This window comes from Photinus pyralis, unplaced genomic scaffold (genome assembly GCF_008802855.1).
Source record: "Photinus pyralis isolate 1611_PpyrPB1 unplaced genomic scaffold, Ppyr1.3 Ppyr1.4_LG10, whole genome shotgun sequence".
In the NCBI taxonomy this organism is placed as follows: Eukaryota; Metazoa; Arthropoda; class Insecta; order Coleoptera; family Lampyridae; genus Photinus; species Photinus pyralis.
Genome location: NW_022170250.1, coordinates 20,081,726 through 20,098,629, shown reverse-complemented (window position 1 = coordinate 20,098,629; position 16,904 = coordinate 20,081,726). Strand labels below are relative to the sequence as shown.

The following is a 16,904-nucleotide window of genomic DNA, read 5'->3' as shown; positions in this document are numbered from 1 at the left end:
CGCTGAAGAACTGAATCAACAGGTGGAACATCACCTGAAACCCACAAAATGCATAGCTAAAACCATGGAACCCAAAAGAAATACCTGGGGAGTCAGAGCTGGGTCGAGCGTTCTAAAAAACCGCTCGAGCGACGAGCGCTCTAATTGTCTAAAAAATGCTCGCAAGCATCGAGCTGTTTTTCAAAGCGAAACCACTCCTAAAAGTGCTCGAGCGGTTTATCGCGAGCGCTCGGGAAAAGTGCTCGTGAGCGGAAAAAACGCCCAAGAGCGGAAAAAGCGCACGGGAGTGGAAAAAAACGCTTGCGAGCGGCGCTTAATCCTTCAGCGCTTGAGGACGGTTAAAAGGGCTCACAAGCGAAAAAGAGCTCGCGAGCGAAGAAAGAGCTCGCAGGCGAAAAAAAAACCGCTCTCGGGCAGAAAAAACCGATCGAGCGCCGAGCACGTTATGTAAACGCTCGAGTATCGAGCACCAAGCAGCCGACTCGAAAAGTGCTCGCCGCTCGTAAGCGCCTTTTCCGCTCGGAGCTCTTTTTCGAGCGAAACGCTTGCGAGCAGTACCCAGCTCTGCTGGAAGTAAACCTAGAACGAAAACTGACATGGTGAATTCGTAGAATAACAGAAATGAAATGAATTTGTTTGAAAAAGATAATAGACCGTCCATGCAGGGGTTTGTTGCAGAAGCAGAAGAAAAGTTGATCTCTACAAAATCCATCTACAAATAAATACGAATATAAAAGGTTATCGTCGATAAATGAATAAGAATGAATTATGCAATTTAATATGTTTAAACAAGGGAAACGAGGATGTTGGTCTGTAAAATATAAAAGAGTCACAAACCATATATTCTGAACACAGCTAAATGGAGCGAAAAGTAGATGTGGCATATGGACCTTCGAAACGTAATATTTTTTATAGCTTTGGGCCTGTAGATTCCGGATTACTTATTGCACAGTCCTCAAAACTTGACCACCACAATGAAAGATAAAGCCATTGAACAGATTAGGACCAGGATAGGGTAGAAAGAAAGTTCTTCAACCAAGCAAAAAAAACAACTGACAGAAATAATGACCAGAAAAAGTGTTCTTTACTATATCTTACACTGTAAAACTGAAGCCACAATCAGATGTGACGAAGTTCAAGGTGAGATCATAAATCACAGACATATAAAGTACCAAGTTATAAATATAACTAATGCTATATCCATTTGAAGCCAAGCTTCTCTCTAAAATTTTATTTTCAAAACATTTTTAAGGTCAATCACATTTCGAAAATGTTTTTCTTCTCTGTAAAGACGATACATATGGTATTTTATGCAACCGTCTTGGTAGGTCCTCTACGAGTTGGCACGAATTCCTACACCAAAATAAAATTGACGAATCCCATCATAGTTTTAGAGGATTCGGCAACTCTTGTCCAAATTCCAAAAACTCAAACTGCGTGCTTCAGAACTCGCATTAGCATTGAATGGAATTAGATATGGTGAGAACTTGAACATTACACCTCTCGATAAGGAGATAATCGAAACCAGTTGGTGCCGTGTAAATATGTCTATTGGACCCGAATGCGAGCAGTTCGAGACGAAACAATGTTGGCGTTATACGTGCTTCTTTGTGTCTTGGTAAACGCTAATGTGGGAAGTGGAGCACGTATACTTGGAATAATTCCTACACCTTCCTTCAGTCATCAGATCGTTTTTCAAGAGTTCTGGAAGGAGCTATCGCTTCGAGGGCACAAAGTGACGACCATGACGACCGATCCACTCAAGGATCCCAAGCTTACGAACCTGACCGAGATCGATTGGCATTTCTCGTACGAAATTTGGAACGAAGGTCTTCACGAGGCGATCGAGGGTAGCAGTCAGAATCCTTTTAATCTAATCAAAATGGCCGTATCGCGATTGCAAAGGATTAACCATAAACAGCTGGAACACGCGCCAGTTCAGAAATTGATCAAGGACAGGAGCGTTCAGTTCGACTTGGTCATCGTGGAGAATCTCATGCCGGCGATGTTCGCGTTCGCCGAGAGGTTCAAGTGCCCGTTTATTGGGATAAACTCGTTCGATCCGCCGTTCCACGTGTACCAAGCGTTGGGTAACCCGACGCATCCCGTACTTTATCCGGATTCGATACTGCCATTTAAGTATCCCTTATCTTTGACAGAGCGGATCATAAGTGTGTTGTACACGTTGATTATACCACTCGTACCACTTTTTTTGGGAAATCACGATGACCAGCTAATCGCGAAACACTTTGGAGAAGGGTATCGCGAAATCGGGGAAATATCCAAGGATGTGACCATGCTGTTTGTTAACACCGATCCCATTTTCCACCCAATCAGACCTCTTGTTCCTACTGTTATACAAGTGGGAGGGGGAGCTCATAGGTCACCTCCTAAGCCTCTACCAAAGGTGGGTCTGCTCCATGGAAAAGAATAAATTTAATACTCTACTTTAGGAATTGAAGCGAATTCTTGATGAAGCGACACGAGGATTTGTGTACTTTAGCCTTGGATCCAATGTCAAAAGCAAGGATCTCTCGAATGAAACTCGCGATGTAATCATAGAGACATTCCGAGAGCTTCCGTATACCGTGGTCTGGAAATTTGAAGCGAGCGATTTGCAGAACAAGCCCAGTAACGTGCACATCCAAAAGTGGCTTCCGCAACAGGACGTCCTCAGTGAGATATACCGGCGCTTCTTGTACTGTAAATGATCATCTTCCATTCCAGAGCACCCCAACATCAAACTGTTCATAACTCAAGGAGGATTGCAGTCGACGGATGAAGCGATTTACGATCACGTTCCAATGGTCGGCTTGCCATTCTTTGCAGATCAGCACAGGAATGTTGAGAAAATGGCGGAGATGGGAATGGGTCTGTACGTAGAACCTAAGAATTTACGAAAAGAAGATCTTAAGGCTGCTATCTCGGAAGTGATAACAAACCCAAAGTGAGTATAATATAATTCCCCAACCGTTGGGTTTTGGTTGGTCTCTGGTCAAGAACCGGTAAATGCTTCAGGTACAAGAAGAGGATCATCGAGCTGGCCGCACTGGCTCAAGATCAACCGATGACGGGACTTGAAAAAGCAGTTTGGTGGACAGAATACGTTATACGTCACAAAGGGGCGAAACATCTCAGGAGTCCTCTATTGGATATACCGTGGTACCAATACTTACTTCTGGATGTAATCGGCGTTTTGCTTTCATTCTTCACGTTGCTATTGTTTATTTTATATCTTATACTAAGACTGATACTGAGAATAGTGCGTGGGGTTGCAAAACTGTTCGCCAAAAAACCGAAAAAACAGAAATCCCAATGAGTTACTCACATTCAATGGTACCTAGTACACATATTTTGCCTTACGATTACAAATTGCGCAATAGAACTTAAAAATATATATAGTTTATCATTATCTGTGATGATCTTTTCAAGTTTATACCAATTAAGGTTCGTTGTTAATCTGAGGAAAGTGTGATTAGATTCTCAACGTCCGCATCGAATTAAATCGGTGCTTCGCAAACTGCTCGAGATAATGCTAATACCAGTTCCATGGAGAATATCAGAACACCGTAAAATATCACCTACAAACTACCATTTTTATGCAAAATATCATCACCATGTTACCTTAAAAACATTTTCCTTTGGTAACAGAACAACAGGAGAGTCTTTTTATCAATTACCATGTGTATTAATATACCCGGGAGCTCATCTTTTTCAAAAGTTGGAAACCCAATCGTCCGAAGGAAATATTTTGTGTTATACCATATCATATACTATATACAGGGTCGCTATTAAAGATGGAACTATATTAGCGGCCCATAGAGAGACCGAGCCATGTCGAATTTTCATGCAAAAACCCGTTTAAAACTTTTAAAATTCATTTTTAATGGCATAAAAAGGTAAATTTTTACATACAGGGTGTTACGAGATTCGCACCCACGGACAATGTGACTTAATTCTGAAACAATACTGAATTAAAGACTCTATTACCTTTTTGCCATCAGATAAATAGGTACCTTTCAAGATACGAGGCTGTAAAAAAATGAGACAGAAATAAAGGGAATTATTTTTGATTTGATTCAATAACTAATAATAAAACGAAATTGTGGCACATATAAATTTAAACTATAACAGCTGTTCAAAATGTCCACCATTTACTGCTAAACATGCTTTTGCACGTGTTGGGACACGTTGAATAGCATTATTTATCATTTCTGTTGTTATTTCGTGTAGGTATATTGCTTGAATTTTCAAAAAATTAAAAAAAAAATAAATAGGGTTTTCTATTCAGTTGTCTCAGAATTAAACCGCCATTTTCCGTGGGTGCGAATTTTGTAACACCATGTATAAAATAACTTCTTTAAATTAGTGAAGAGTATTGCAATAATAGTTATCACGATTGTTTTAAAAACAATATTTTTTAAAAATCTGGTTGAAAATAGCTGTGAGGTTTAGCTCAGAAACCACCATTCAGAAATAATTAACACGTTTTTAAATATACACAGACCCGAAAACACAATAAAATAAAAACGAGATTACAACAACGGCATTTCAAAGCATTATGCGCAGGGCCGGCTTGAGCTTCCTTGCCCATCTGTGACCACTTTTTGGAATCTTAGTTTTAAGAACAACATGAATCCGCTTATGCAACTTAGGATTCCGCATAGAAACCGTCCGGTCTTGTCTTGGCTTGATAGGGAATATCCTCGTAAGTTTAATTTCGTATTTTACCAAGCTCGTTTCATTTAGTCCTTAGAAACTCCAAGTGTGCATTAAAAAAACTTCAGATTCCTATAAACAACACTTAAGTGACCTTTAATATTAGAAAAACAGGTTTCTAAAATGTAATGCATGTTAATGCAATGGTAGTAGATTCCTAAAGAATTTTCTAGGAAGAATTCTAATCATATTTCTTCCAGAAGAATTCCTAAGGACTTTTCTTTAACTTGAATTACTCTTACAATGTCTTGCCTAACTTTCTTGGCGACCTTATGACAGAAAGCTTAACGTTTTAGGGAGAATGTTCTATAGAAGGTGAAGTTTCAGTTAAGAACCATCTGAAGGTTTCTAAGAAAACCTAAGATTCCTAAAAAAATTTGAAATAAAAAAAAGCGATTTTTAGAAGATTTTATGGAGGTTAATAATGTGTGAGGATGTCTAAGAAGCGTGCTTAAGAGATCTCGAAAAATTATCTATCAATATTCCAAAAAAATAATTTTTAAAAAATCCTCGAGAATATTAATCTGTAAAAAGCTGTTTCCTAGCGTACCTGCTTAGAAATCTTCATGAAATATGTTGAAAACTCCTGGAATTTTTGTAGAAAGATTTCTTGAAAACCGGTTTAGGTAATTTGTAGTTGGGTCTTAGTTTTGGAATTTTCTTCGAATATTTCAAAGAATTCACTTAATTACAGAATCTTAACAATATATTTTTGTAAAAACCCCTATCACAAGGTTTTCTTGAAAATCTGTTTAGGAATTTTTAAGAAATCTGTTGACGATTCTTAGCTCTTAAGGGACCTTGTCGCAAATATTCCCAAAAAGCCATTTAATGAAAAAAAAATATTTGTAAAAACTTCGTTTTCAAGTGAACCTCTTTTTAAGCCTTTCTTGAAAACCTGTTTAGTAATTTTCAAGAAATCTGTTCATCATTCCTAGTTCTTACGGGATTTTCCTACAATTTTTTGTCTATAACTTTTTATTGAGAATTCTAATCGAAAAAGTACGAATTGTTTGTGATTCTACGCCCCAAAATTAATAAGAAAAAGTGTTTTCCCGAGAAATTTTGGTGTAGTCGATTTTTGGTAAAAAAAGGAAGGTTATACACTGCCTTTTTTTGTGGCCCGAAAAAGAAATTGTCTCAGATCGCCTGTAGAATCCATAATTTCAAACAGTTCCAAGATTGGGCTACTAGTTCAAAAGTTACACCCGTTTGAATTTTTTTTCGAAATTTGTTTTTTGTCCATAACGACCATAACTTTTTATTGAGGGGTCTAAACGAAAAAGTACGAATTGTTTTGGATTCTACGCACCAAAATTAATAAGAAAAAGTGCTTTCCCGAAAAATTTTGGGGTAGTCGATTTTTGGTGAAAAAGGAAGGTTATACACTGCCTTTTTTTGAGGGCCAAAAAAAAAATTGTCTCAGATCGACCCTGAAAAAACATTTCTTATAGAATGTGGCCTGTAGAATCCATAATTTCAAACCGTTCCAAGATTGGGCTACTAGTTCAAAAGTTACAGCCTTTTGAATTTTTTTCGAAATTTGTTTTTTGTCCATAACTTTTTATTGAGAGGTCTAATCGAAAAAGTACGAATTGTTTTAGATTCTACGCCCCAAAGTTAATAAGAAAAAGTGCTTTCCCGAGAAATTTTGGGGTAGTCGATTTTTGGTAAAAAAGGAAGGTTATACACTGCCTTTTTTTGAGGGCCGAAAAAAAAATTGTCTCAGATCGACCCGGAAAAAAAATTTCTTATAGAATGTGGCCTGTAGAATCCATAATTTCAAACAGTTCCAAGATTGGGCTACTAGTTTAAAAGCTACAGCCTTTTGAATTTTTTTTCGAAATTTGTTTTTTGTCCGTAACTTTTTATTGAGAGGTCTAATCCGTCTAATCGAAAAAGTACGAATTGTTTTGGATTCTACGCCCCAAAATTAATAAGAAAAAGTGTTTTCCCGAGAAATTTTGGTGTAGTCGATTTTTGGTAAAAAAGGAAGGTTTATACACTGCCTTTTTTTGAGGCCCGCAAAAAAATTCTCAGATCGACCCGGAAAAAAATTTTCTTATAGAATGTGGCCTGTAGAATCCATAATTTCAAACAGTTCCAAGATTGGGCTACTAGTTCAAAAGTTACAGTCTTTTGAATTTTTTTTTCGAAATTTGTTTTTTGTCCGTAAGTTTTTATTGAGAGGTCTAATCGAAAAAGTACGAGTTTTATTTTGGATTCTACCTCGGATTCTACGCACCGAAATTAATAAGAAAAAGTGTTTTCCCGAGAAATTTTGGTGTAGTCGATTTTTGGTAAAAAAGGAAGGTATACACTGCCTTTTTTTGAGGGCCGAAGAAAAAATTGTCTCAGATCGACCCGGAAAAAAAATTTCTTATAGAATGTGGCCTGTAGAAATCATAATTTCAAACAGTTCCAAGATTGGGCTACTAGTTCAAAAGTTACAACCTTTTGAATTTTTTTTCGACATTTGTTTTTTGTCCGTAACTTTTTATTGAGAGGTCTAATCGAAAAAGTACGAATTGTTTTGGATTCTACGCACCGAAATTAATAAGAAAAAGTGTTTTCTCGAGAAATTTTGTAGTAGTCGATTTTTGTTAAAAAAAAGGAAGGTTAAGTATTCAAATACTATGCGAAGTATTCGAATACTAAATATTTGTATTTGTATTTGAGTTACAAATACAAATACTGCTTCCATAAATGTATTTCATTACGAAGTATTTGAATCCTTTAAAGGAGTTGAATACTAAAAAGTATTTACAAGATCGAATATTGCCCAGCTCTGCTGGCGTATCATTTTGGAAATGATAATTTCAAACGATTTAGAACGTTTTCAGCAAACCAAGAAATACTGAAAGCAATAAAGAAAATCCACCCTGATGTCTTCATATATTGTACAGTGTCCAGATTGATTGGGAACGTTAGGGGTAGGTTTCTTATTACTGAAGTAAAGAATTCGTAAAATTCAAAAAAGGTGTAGGTACCAATAAAATAAATCCTAGGCCAGTCAACTTTTTATTTTAAGAAAACAAAGACTTTTGTTTTGCAATTGGAACGAAGAATGACGTACGTATATACAATTTAAGTACATTCATATAACATATACACTGGAAATAAGTACTTACTTCTGATATGTATGAATAAAACGTTTTTAAACATGCAAAAATTTCACACTGAATCCGACGCAAAATTGGAATATCCCTTCTCCTAAAAATTGTAAAGGTGAATTTTACTATTCACGTAAGGCTTTTTGGAATAGAAATGGTTAACAAGAATGTGCAGGACATTAGTTCTTAGTTAATATGCAAGCTTATACTGAACTTAAACACTATTGAGTGCTAACACTTTAATGACTTACTTTTGCACATGATTGTCTCGTGCCATATTAGAATTAATACAACGTCATCGCGAGACCTTCCGCCGTCCGGCGGAAAATCGCACGTTTATTAATACTAGCGCATTACACCAAAATGGTTTTCTTCAAAATAGGTTTTACTTAATATGTAAGACGAAAATCCTTATACTCATAGAAAATACTATTAATATCTACAGCTAAGTTTAGGTATTACAATTTTATATTTAAAATAATCATGCTTGTATACATAAGTGCTTGCATTTTGTATGGACCTTTTGGAAGACCCACGCCAACCTGTTTTTTTTCGTTTCGCCATTTTTGTAGATCACAATTTTCGTTTCGGGTTTACATCTACAAAATATCATTGACTTGTGATATATTTTATTATACACCGTGTATATACTGTTTGACTGTACGTGTGGGGAATCACATTGGTTTACTGGTTGAGACTTAGCACCTAAGAAGTTTAAATACTCTCGAAAAAAGCAACTCCACACGGGGGGTATTTATTTAAACTCCTTAAGCTAGGGTGCTTCACAACTAAAACACGTAATGATCTATTTACATATAAAATCGACTTTACACAGTACAGCATGGGCGCTTACTTTTCTAAGTAAAATCTTGACTAGGATTCCTTAATTGAACTCTTTAATTAACTAACTACGTCATTGATTTTACTAAGCGGCGATAAGACAGTTTCTCTTCGTAAAATCAATACTCTCGAAAACCCTGTACACAAACATCTTCGGTAGGAAGCACAGTAGGGGTTGTAGAGGAAATAGGTTGGCAGTACTGGTCAATTGGTTTGGGGATGCTTGAAGATATGGTTCCATACGTGCTTGTGTTATATCACAATAGGTTTGACATTAAAAATTATTAACAAGGTAACAGCTCGTCTTGTATGAATGCAGATCGACTCTATTAACAAAATAATTTCTGTGACCTTCAATCTGCGTTCACACCCGCTGCGTATTCGTTAGAAGTCTCTCGAGCGCGAACTCAACAACGTTAAGCCTGCACGTGCGCCGGAATGTAGCCTAGGTTCTTGCGCTGCAAGAAGAGGTGTATCTCGGCGAAACGCGGACGATCGGTCGCGTTGCGCTTCCAGCATTCGCCCATCAAGTCGTATATCTCCCGGGGGCACATCGGCGGTCTTGGCAGGTACCGCTGGCACCCATCGTTCTGATACCAGTGGTTGCAATTCTCCACCACCTGCTCGCTGGTCAGCTCCGCGTACGGCTGCTGAACGCACAGCATCAAGATCTCCCATAGCGTTATCGCGAACGACCACACGTCGCTCTTCGTTGTCTGCCGACCCTAGGAACCTCCACGTTCAACCAAACCATCAACCCAACCACCCCACTTACCAACAGCAAACTTTCCCAAGACATCCACCTAATCGGAAGTTTGGCCCTCGTGTCGCTAACGTAGTAGTCCTGCTCGTAGTTGCTGCAGTACATCGCGTGGTCCGAAATCTTAACTGTAAATCCCTTATCTATGACGCAATTTCTGCAACGGAAGCGGTCAGAAAACGGAAACGATCGATGGCACTTACCTTGCGCTTAAGTCCCTATGAACTAAGTCTAGCGATTCTAAATACTTCATCCCGGATGACACCTGCGTTGCGATGTAGATTAGGCAACCATAGCTGAAACAGGAGTCGGAAGTTAGTTCTGGTCATTTCGATTCTCGCCAGAATTCTGTTGGGTAATAGATTAATGACCCGAGATTGGCCTAGGTCCACACAGCGCACAAAATAAAACGCCCCCTCCCATACGCATGCGTATAGTTAAAAAATCGCCGGAACAAAGCAAATTGTAGACAGAGAGCAATGAGAGAGAGAGAGAGAGAGCACGGAACTTAAAGAGGAAAAGAAAACGAATTGATGGAAGAAGAAGCGGAAAACGTGGAAAAAGTAATGGAAGAATGAGGCAAAAGAACAGATAGAAAAATGGATGGAAGGATTGGGAAAGAGCAAAGGGATTAGGAACCAAACTAACCAAACTAAAAGAAGAAAATGAAAGAAAGGAAAGAGAGAAGGTAAGGAACAATATAACAGTAAAAGGAGCAAAGATGGAAAACAGAAAAAGGGAGAGGAAGCGCGGAGGATTGGCTGAAAGTAAACCTACACGTGGAGGCGAACGTTAACAATTGAAATGGGGGAAATAAATTAGAACTTGCGGAAATAACATTGGAAAAGAGGGAAATTATGAGGAGCAAAAAAAAGGATATGCATAGATGACAAGTTGACTTAAGACGGAGACGGAAATTAAGGCGGCGGAGCGAGAAAGAGGAGAGGACAGGAACGTAGGATGGGGATATAGATATTTAGTGGAGAAGGACGAAGAACACGGATGGAATAAAAAAGAAAAAGGACTAGTCAGAACAGAGAGGAAAATAACAGGAAAGGAAAAGGCGGTGTCATTAGCAGGAGTATAAAAGCGATAAGGCTATGAGGAGAGGAAGTGAAAGAGGGGGAAGGTATACAAAAAAGACAAGGGGAAGTGAAGGGGTAAAATGAGAGCGATAACTATATAGAACTACAAAAGGCAAGATATAGGAGAGAGCATAGAGGAAAAGTGGAAAATAGTCCAGGGAATAGAGGGTTTTAACTTGCAAAATGAGAAGTAGTTCCAATTTCTTTTGCATGTCATAAACAGTCATCTGGTGGTTAAGAATCTAAGTTTTCGACCTCCCACCCCTGTGCTTCCCCCGTACCACCCCCAAAACCTCTGAAATTTGGTTGGTTTCTTAGTTTTTCAATCATATCTTTTTAATGGTTCACATTAGAAAAGAATATTGTTATCAGAAATTGTAGACCATAAAATTCTACAGAACTTTAATACACACAATTTTTTTGTGAAATGTTTATTAAAAAAGATATAGATCTTGAGAGTTGGTTATATTTTGAAGAATTCTGAAATTTCATACTTTATCTCTATAATTAAGAGTTTTATGAGAAAATATCTTGAATTTATTGTGGTATAAATCCCTCTACCTTGCACCCTTACCAAAGGGGATGCATAATAATGAAACTTGCAACCCTTGCTAGTGAGGATATTTGAATCACTGTGAGATTGTAGCGCTTTCTAATATACTTTTGAAATTAAAAAATTGTCTCACCAGTTCAGTTTCACCCCCTCCCCTCTCCCCCCCGCGCGGTAGGAATAGATATTTAAACGCTCTTGTGGCGACTGTGAAGTTAGTCAGAGAGTTCAACGCTTATTACATGTTTTCTATTCCTCTTTAAATATCTATACCTACCGCGGTTGGGGGGAGGGGCGGGGGGCGGATGAAGGATTTGAAGGATGAAGCTGAACTGAAGTGAGATAATTTTTTTGTTTCAAACGTATATTAGAATACCCTACAATCTTACAGTGATTCAAATATCCCCACTAGCAAGGGTTGAAGGTTGAACTATTATGCATCCCCTTTGGTAAGGGTGCAGCGTAGGGGGATTTATACCACGATAAGTTGAAGATATTTTCTCATAAAACTCTTAATTATAGAGATAAAGTATAAAATTTGGTTAAAACATCTACATACAAATTTTAGAATTCTTAAAAATATAAGCCACTCTGAAGCTCTATATCGTGTTTAATAAACATTTCATAAAGAAGTAGTGTATATCAGAGTTGTGTAGAATTTTATAGTCTACAATTTATGATAACAATATTTTTTGGTAAAATGAATCTATAAAAAGATATGATCGAAAAACTAAAAAACCAACCAAATTTCTTTGGTTTTAAGGGTGGTACGGAGGAAGCACAAGGGGTGGGAGGTCGAAAACTTGGATTCTTAACCACCAGATATTCTTTCATGACATGCAAAAAAAATTTGAACTACTTCTCGTTTTGCAGGAAATGGTCCATTTTCAGTCTCTATTTCCTGGACTAAAAGCAAAATACGCAAAAACAGGGAGTTGATAACCCTGAAGGGGAAGGGAGGGATACAAGGAAGGAATGGTGGAGTGTACAGAAGGGAGAAGCAGATATAGAACAATTATCGAAAAAGAAAGAAAAGGAAAGATAGAGTGGAGAGAACAAAAAATGTAACGAAAAAAAACAGAAATAATGTGAAACCGAAATCAGAGAAAGCAACAAAAGGACTTTCAGAAGATGACAAAGAAAAAGAGAACAATATAATAAGTGGGAGGGAGATACTAATAGATAACTGAAAACAGTACTTTATTGTGGTACTACATGGAAAGCAAGATAAAGATGGTATAGAGGAAGAGGACTTGCAGAGAAGAGATTTTGTTATCCGTTAAAGAACTGACGAAAGGAAATGTGGCGGGGAGGGACGAAATAGAAAAAATTAGGAGTGGGGTTTTCGCCACATATAGTATAGAGGAGGAGCTGATAAACTTATAAACAAGGTTTAGAAAGGAAGAATGGAAGGAAGGGATAATGGTGCCCATAATTTTGCCTCACCATGTCTGTTCGTTCTTCAGGTGAATTACGTATCTATTAAAAAATGATACTGCATCGTTAACGCGTTAATTTGTGACGCAATGTTATGATAGGAAGGACGCAAAGTTACTTTTGTCATGAGTAGGGATTAAGGCGTGTAGAATGTGAGATAAGAGGTAGCTTAAGGCACGTGTTCGGACTCGAAGAGAGACGAGTGGCAGGGATGGCGGATATAGCGTCAGGTTTTTGATTTACGTCAATAATCCGAAGGTTGCGCTCAATACACCGATACTAAAAACAAAATTTCACCATTTCTAAAAAATTTTCCATTTATTAATGGACATACAAATATACAGCGTATTGTCTGAGAAACTGCTGCATTTTGTTCTTTCGTGCTTGCAATTTGGCTTATTTAAAAAGCGCGCGTTTTATATTTGGACGGAAATTCGGATGTTTATTAAATTCTGCAGGATTGTACATCCGTGTCACATTTGCTTCATTATAGCTACTTGTCATTGTCATTTCGTATTCCTCCTTTTACCTGAGCTAGCCTGGGAAGTAAATTGAGGAAGGTAGGTCCAAACGTACCAAACACGAAAGGAAACGAAGTTTTCAATAGCAATTTTATATATCGAAGCACACCACGACCTGAGAATAGAGAAAGGCCATTACGAAGTCCAGAAAAGGCAAAGGAGAAGTTATAAAAACAGCCCGAAACGGGACAAAAACTCGAAAAGCTCAAGATGATAAAGAAATCAAAGGAGTCAATGAAAGGAAAGAAGATGAGAAAAAACCGAGTTAACACGGGGAAGCCGCTAGAGTCCAATGAGGAGAAAAATTCGTGTAACCTGAAAATAGCGAAGTGGATGAAGCAGACTAAGAATAAACAGACGTTGAAGAAGTAGATAACGGAGGGGTCCAAAGCAGCCTAATATACGAAGCAAGTTTAGTAAACAACAATGAAAAGAATACGAGACTTTTCTTTTTTCCTGTTTTTTATTCACGGCTTCCATGATTTGTTGACCTCATCTACCTTGTTGGCTCCATGGTATCTATTGGATTTCTTGTTATCAAATTTAAGTCGAAGCAACCGAATAAACCGACAAGATAAGGAAGCTGAAGAAATTTATGCAGTTGGGGTAACGTCGGAGAGCACAGGGATTGCAACGATGGCGAGGGGGATAGAAAATCCGACATAACTGCGGAAGATCGAGAAAGAGAAAAAGACTAGAAAGTAAAACGCAAGAAAAGTTCGAGGGATTCGAAAACCCAATTCGATCGGAAGATTTGTTTCTAAAGCCTCCAATGCCATTGATTCTGAGGGATAAGGCAGAGATACAGCGGAAGACCAAGAACTAAAAAAAAGGTTGAGAGATCAGCAAAACTGAATAACAGAACAGTAGAAGTTAGGGAAACCTAAGGAATGGAAGAGGACATTTGCGCAAATCCATAAAAGACACAGAAGGAGTAGAAGAAGTCAAAAGAGCGAGAAGATGTCAATTCCGATTCTACGTAGATCTCCCACCTACCAAACGAAGGGTCCTATCCCAGTTCGCAAGATTATGCAACCCCTCTAGGCTGATGACTAGCCCCCATTGTAATACGGGCTAAAATTTTCATACAGGAACTTTGGACAGAAGCCAATGAATGGGACCACAAACTTCCAACCTGGTTGATCGATAAATGGATTACGTTCCAAGAAGATCTCACGCGGGTAGGGCAGAACAAAATCCCAAGATGGATCCACTACGACGGAAAAGTAACCATGGAACCTTCTGTGACGCCTCAGAAAAGGACTAGGACCTAGATGTACAGCCTCGAGTGATGTGTGCAAATGGGCAAATAAAAAGATTGACGTTAACAGCCAAACCAAACCAGTTTTCAGGTCCTTCTGGTGACGTCGACCTTTTCCGTTTCGTCGTCAAATTTCTCGGCGCCTCCTCCTCAATATGGTCGCATTCGCCATTTTCCACCTCTTTACCATTTATATGTTCGTCCAATTTAAACCAAGGAACTATATTCTCGACTATTACGATTTCTTCGTATCGGAACGAGTGGAAACTGACCCGTTTTGAATGGAATTGGACGAAGAAACTCGATCTGTCTCCTAGGAGAGACCTTTAAGATCACGAACCATGTCACTTGAGGAACAGAAGCAAGTTTGTCGCTTTGGTGAAAATTGGGGTTGAACCTGTTGAAGGCCGTAGCATCTACGACTGTGATGTAAATCCTTGGGCTTTTCCAACGTAAATTTGGATTGAAATTCCGTTTTTTGTCTTGCGCTTGCGAAGGATAAATCTACAGCATTAAAAATTGAAACAAATTTTATAAAAAGTCAGAACTGAAAGCAAAAACCTAAATATTACTTTTGAATATTTAAATTGTAATTAAGCTCTCGGCACAAAAACGGAAGCGATAATGAGACGCAATAAACTAATCCATTGTTAGTTCGGAATTTCGAATATGAATTGTATAGAATTTAATATTCTGTATAGTCGATAGGTTTAATAATACTAAACGTAATGGCAGAGGTAGGAATTTATGTTTTATTACGAGATACAACCAAATGAGTTTATAGAATCACGTCCTTTAATTTCCGTACTGTTAAACCTCTTGAACTACAATAATTGTATGCGGGGTTTAATAGACAATGATGTGTTTGCTATTTGTTGTTCTCACAATTTCGGTTCCATTCTATTCGGCGCGTTTACAACATTAAAACTAATCGTTATTTAAATGTGTTCAACCCTTTAGTAATTAGATTTGTAAGTTGCGGGGATAATTTGGGAATTTACATGGCCGGTCCCGCTTTGTTTACCCATTTTTCAATTAATTGATGCAGAGAAATCCATTTCACGCGGATGAGTGAGGGAAACGATACGTATTTGCTCACAAAATGGTTAAAATTCTGTACAGATTCCACACTCATCAGTCTTTAAGGTGGCGTTTACAATGTATAGAAATTTAAGATGGCAGTTACGCCTTTTGGTGGTCATTTTTAGAACTTGAAATATATTTTCCAGCGATTCTTCTTGACCGATTTACCCAATAATTTTTTTACCCCTAAGTCATACGACGAACGGTTCCCGAGATATGGCCGAGGAACAGTCTTATTGGGTCATCCGGTACAAAAGTGGCATTGCGATTTCCTCAATAACGTTGTTGCAAAGTACAATAATTAGCTTCTGTTAACGAGCCATTGTTGTTAAAGGTTTAAACTTGAGAATGAAGTAAATTTTCTAACAAATTATTGTCAGTGTGGGATAAGACATACATGGCTGTTTTTTAAGATTCAGTGTAAGTACAGGGATTAGCTAAATATTTTTTGTTTTATGAAAATGTCGGAACATTGTATATTTGAATGAATGTTATTTCAATCAAAAATTTTGACTACAGTTATTGTGGAAACAAAATTTTTTGCCGACATCTATTGAGCAAAAGCACATGGTCACGGTAACGCCATGCTCTCTTAATGTATTTATTGTTTTCGGGTGCGGTTCTATGCTACACAGTTCAGCTCACGTAATTAGACCGCGACGCATGGAATTTTAATTTGATATTGTATTATTCAAATAAATATTTCCAAATCGTATTTTCTGATTAATATCGGATGTTTTCTACTTCAAATTTTAGCTATCATCGGCTATTATAAAAATGCCAAAAATTTTTATTACTGCTTGTTGTAATGAAAAAGTTTTGAACTTTTGTAGAAAAATTGTATTTTGGAATGTATGGCAAAATTGCATCCTTTTAGTATGTGAAATTTGGCCAAATTTTACACAAATAACTAACTTTTGCGGCTTTGAACTACTTGTAGGGGAATTGTCCTAGTGTACTGGATTGTTTACGATATGTAGGAAGGGTGAGGGGTGCAATGCATTATTTTCCTAGAAGGAAAACGTGCGACTACCAATTTGTCTCAAATTTTATGTAGGCATGCGTCTAGTGATTCCAGGTGAAACTTTTGAAAAAGAAGAGGGGGGCGGGGGCGTTCTACCCTTTATGGTATTCTAATGAAAGGTCTCATCGAAAGGAATTGGTTTCTATAAACTACGCTCGTCTTCCGCGACTCATTTTCGTGATCAATGGGTGGCTGGAGGGAGTAGAGGTGTTCGAAATGGATTTCTCTTTCATAGTATTCTAATTAAAGTTCTCGACGAAAGGAACTGTTTTCTATCAACTATCGCCCTTCTCGCTTACCTATGGCTGGATTTATATCTATACTTACTGACGATGTGAAACGTGAAGTGCTAATAATATCTGAAAATAAAGTGGCAGGGGAAGGTGACTATAAAAGGGACGTATGTTGGGAAACAGTTGAAACTTGAAACTTGAAACTTTGACATATGCCTGGCGTCGCCGCCTCTCCCAGGATTTAGTCAACTGTCGTGAGGATGCGTCCCTGGTAGACA

At 37.9% G+C, this 16,904-nt stretch overlaps 3 protein-coding genes across 4 annotated transcripts in view; 1 reads left to right on the top strand and 2 right to left on the bottom strand.

The window, feature by feature from the left end:
• LOC116161281 (synaptotagmin-7) overlaps positions 1-16,904 on the bottom strand; it is a 650,310-nt gene that overhangs the window by 228,549 nt on the left and 404,857 nt on the right. The gene's annotated exons all lie outside the window — the stretch shown is intronic.
• LOC116161274 (UDP-glucuronosyltransferase 2B17-like) lies at positions 1,530-3,397 on the top strand. Its single transcript, XM_031474587.1, has 4 exons — positions 1,530-2,407; positions 2,454-2,676; positions 2,728-2,947; positions 3,019-3,397. The coding sequence occupies exons 1-4, from the start codon at positions 1,562-1,564 to the stop codon at positions 3,317-3,319; spliced, it is 1,590 nt and encodes a 529-aa protein (XP_031330447.1). The 5' UTR covers positions 1,530-1,561; the 3' UTR covers positions 3,320-3,397.
• LOC116161293 (discoidin domain-containing receptor 2-like) lies at positions 7,756-9,772 on the bottom strand. The gene is made up of 3 exons (XM_031474609.1): positions 9,636-9,772; positions 9,448-9,589; positions 7,756-9,397 (listed from the first exon to the last, which is right to left on the bottom strand). Exons 1-3 carry the CDS (start codon positions 9,683-9,685, stop codon positions 9,089-9,091), a joined length of 501 nt encoding a protein of 166 aa, XP_031330469.1. The 5' UTR covers positions 9,686-9,772; the 3' UTR covers positions 7,756-9,088.

Excerpts from the sequence above, each read along its gene's own strand:
- LOC116161274 (XM_031474587.1), top strand. The coding sequence starts at position 1,562 with ATGCGAGCAGTTCGAGACGAAACAATGTTGGCGTTATACGTGCTTCTT. Across the intron at positions 2,408-2,453 it reads CTCCTAAGCCTCTACCAAAG|GAATTGAAGCGAATTCTTGA; the intron begins GTGGGTCTGCTC and ends ACTCTACTTTAG. Across the intron at positions 2,677-2,727 it reads TCCGCAACAGGACGTCCTCA|AGCACCCCAACATCAAACTG; the intron begins GTGAGATATACC and ends CTTCCATTCCAG.
- LOC116161293 (XM_031474609.1), bottom strand. The coding sequence starts at position 9,685 with ATGAAGTATTTAGAATCGCTAGACTTAGTTCATAGGGACTTAAGCGCA. Across the intron at positions 9,590-9,635 it reads CATAGGGACTTAAGCGCAAG|AAATTGCGTCATAGATAAGG; the intron begins GTAAGTGCCATC and ends CTTCCGTTGCAG. Across the intron at positions 9,398-9,447 it reads CTTGGGAAAGTTTGCTGTTG|GGTCGGCAGACAACGAAGAG; the intron begins GTAAGTGGGGTG and ends GGAGGTTCCTAG.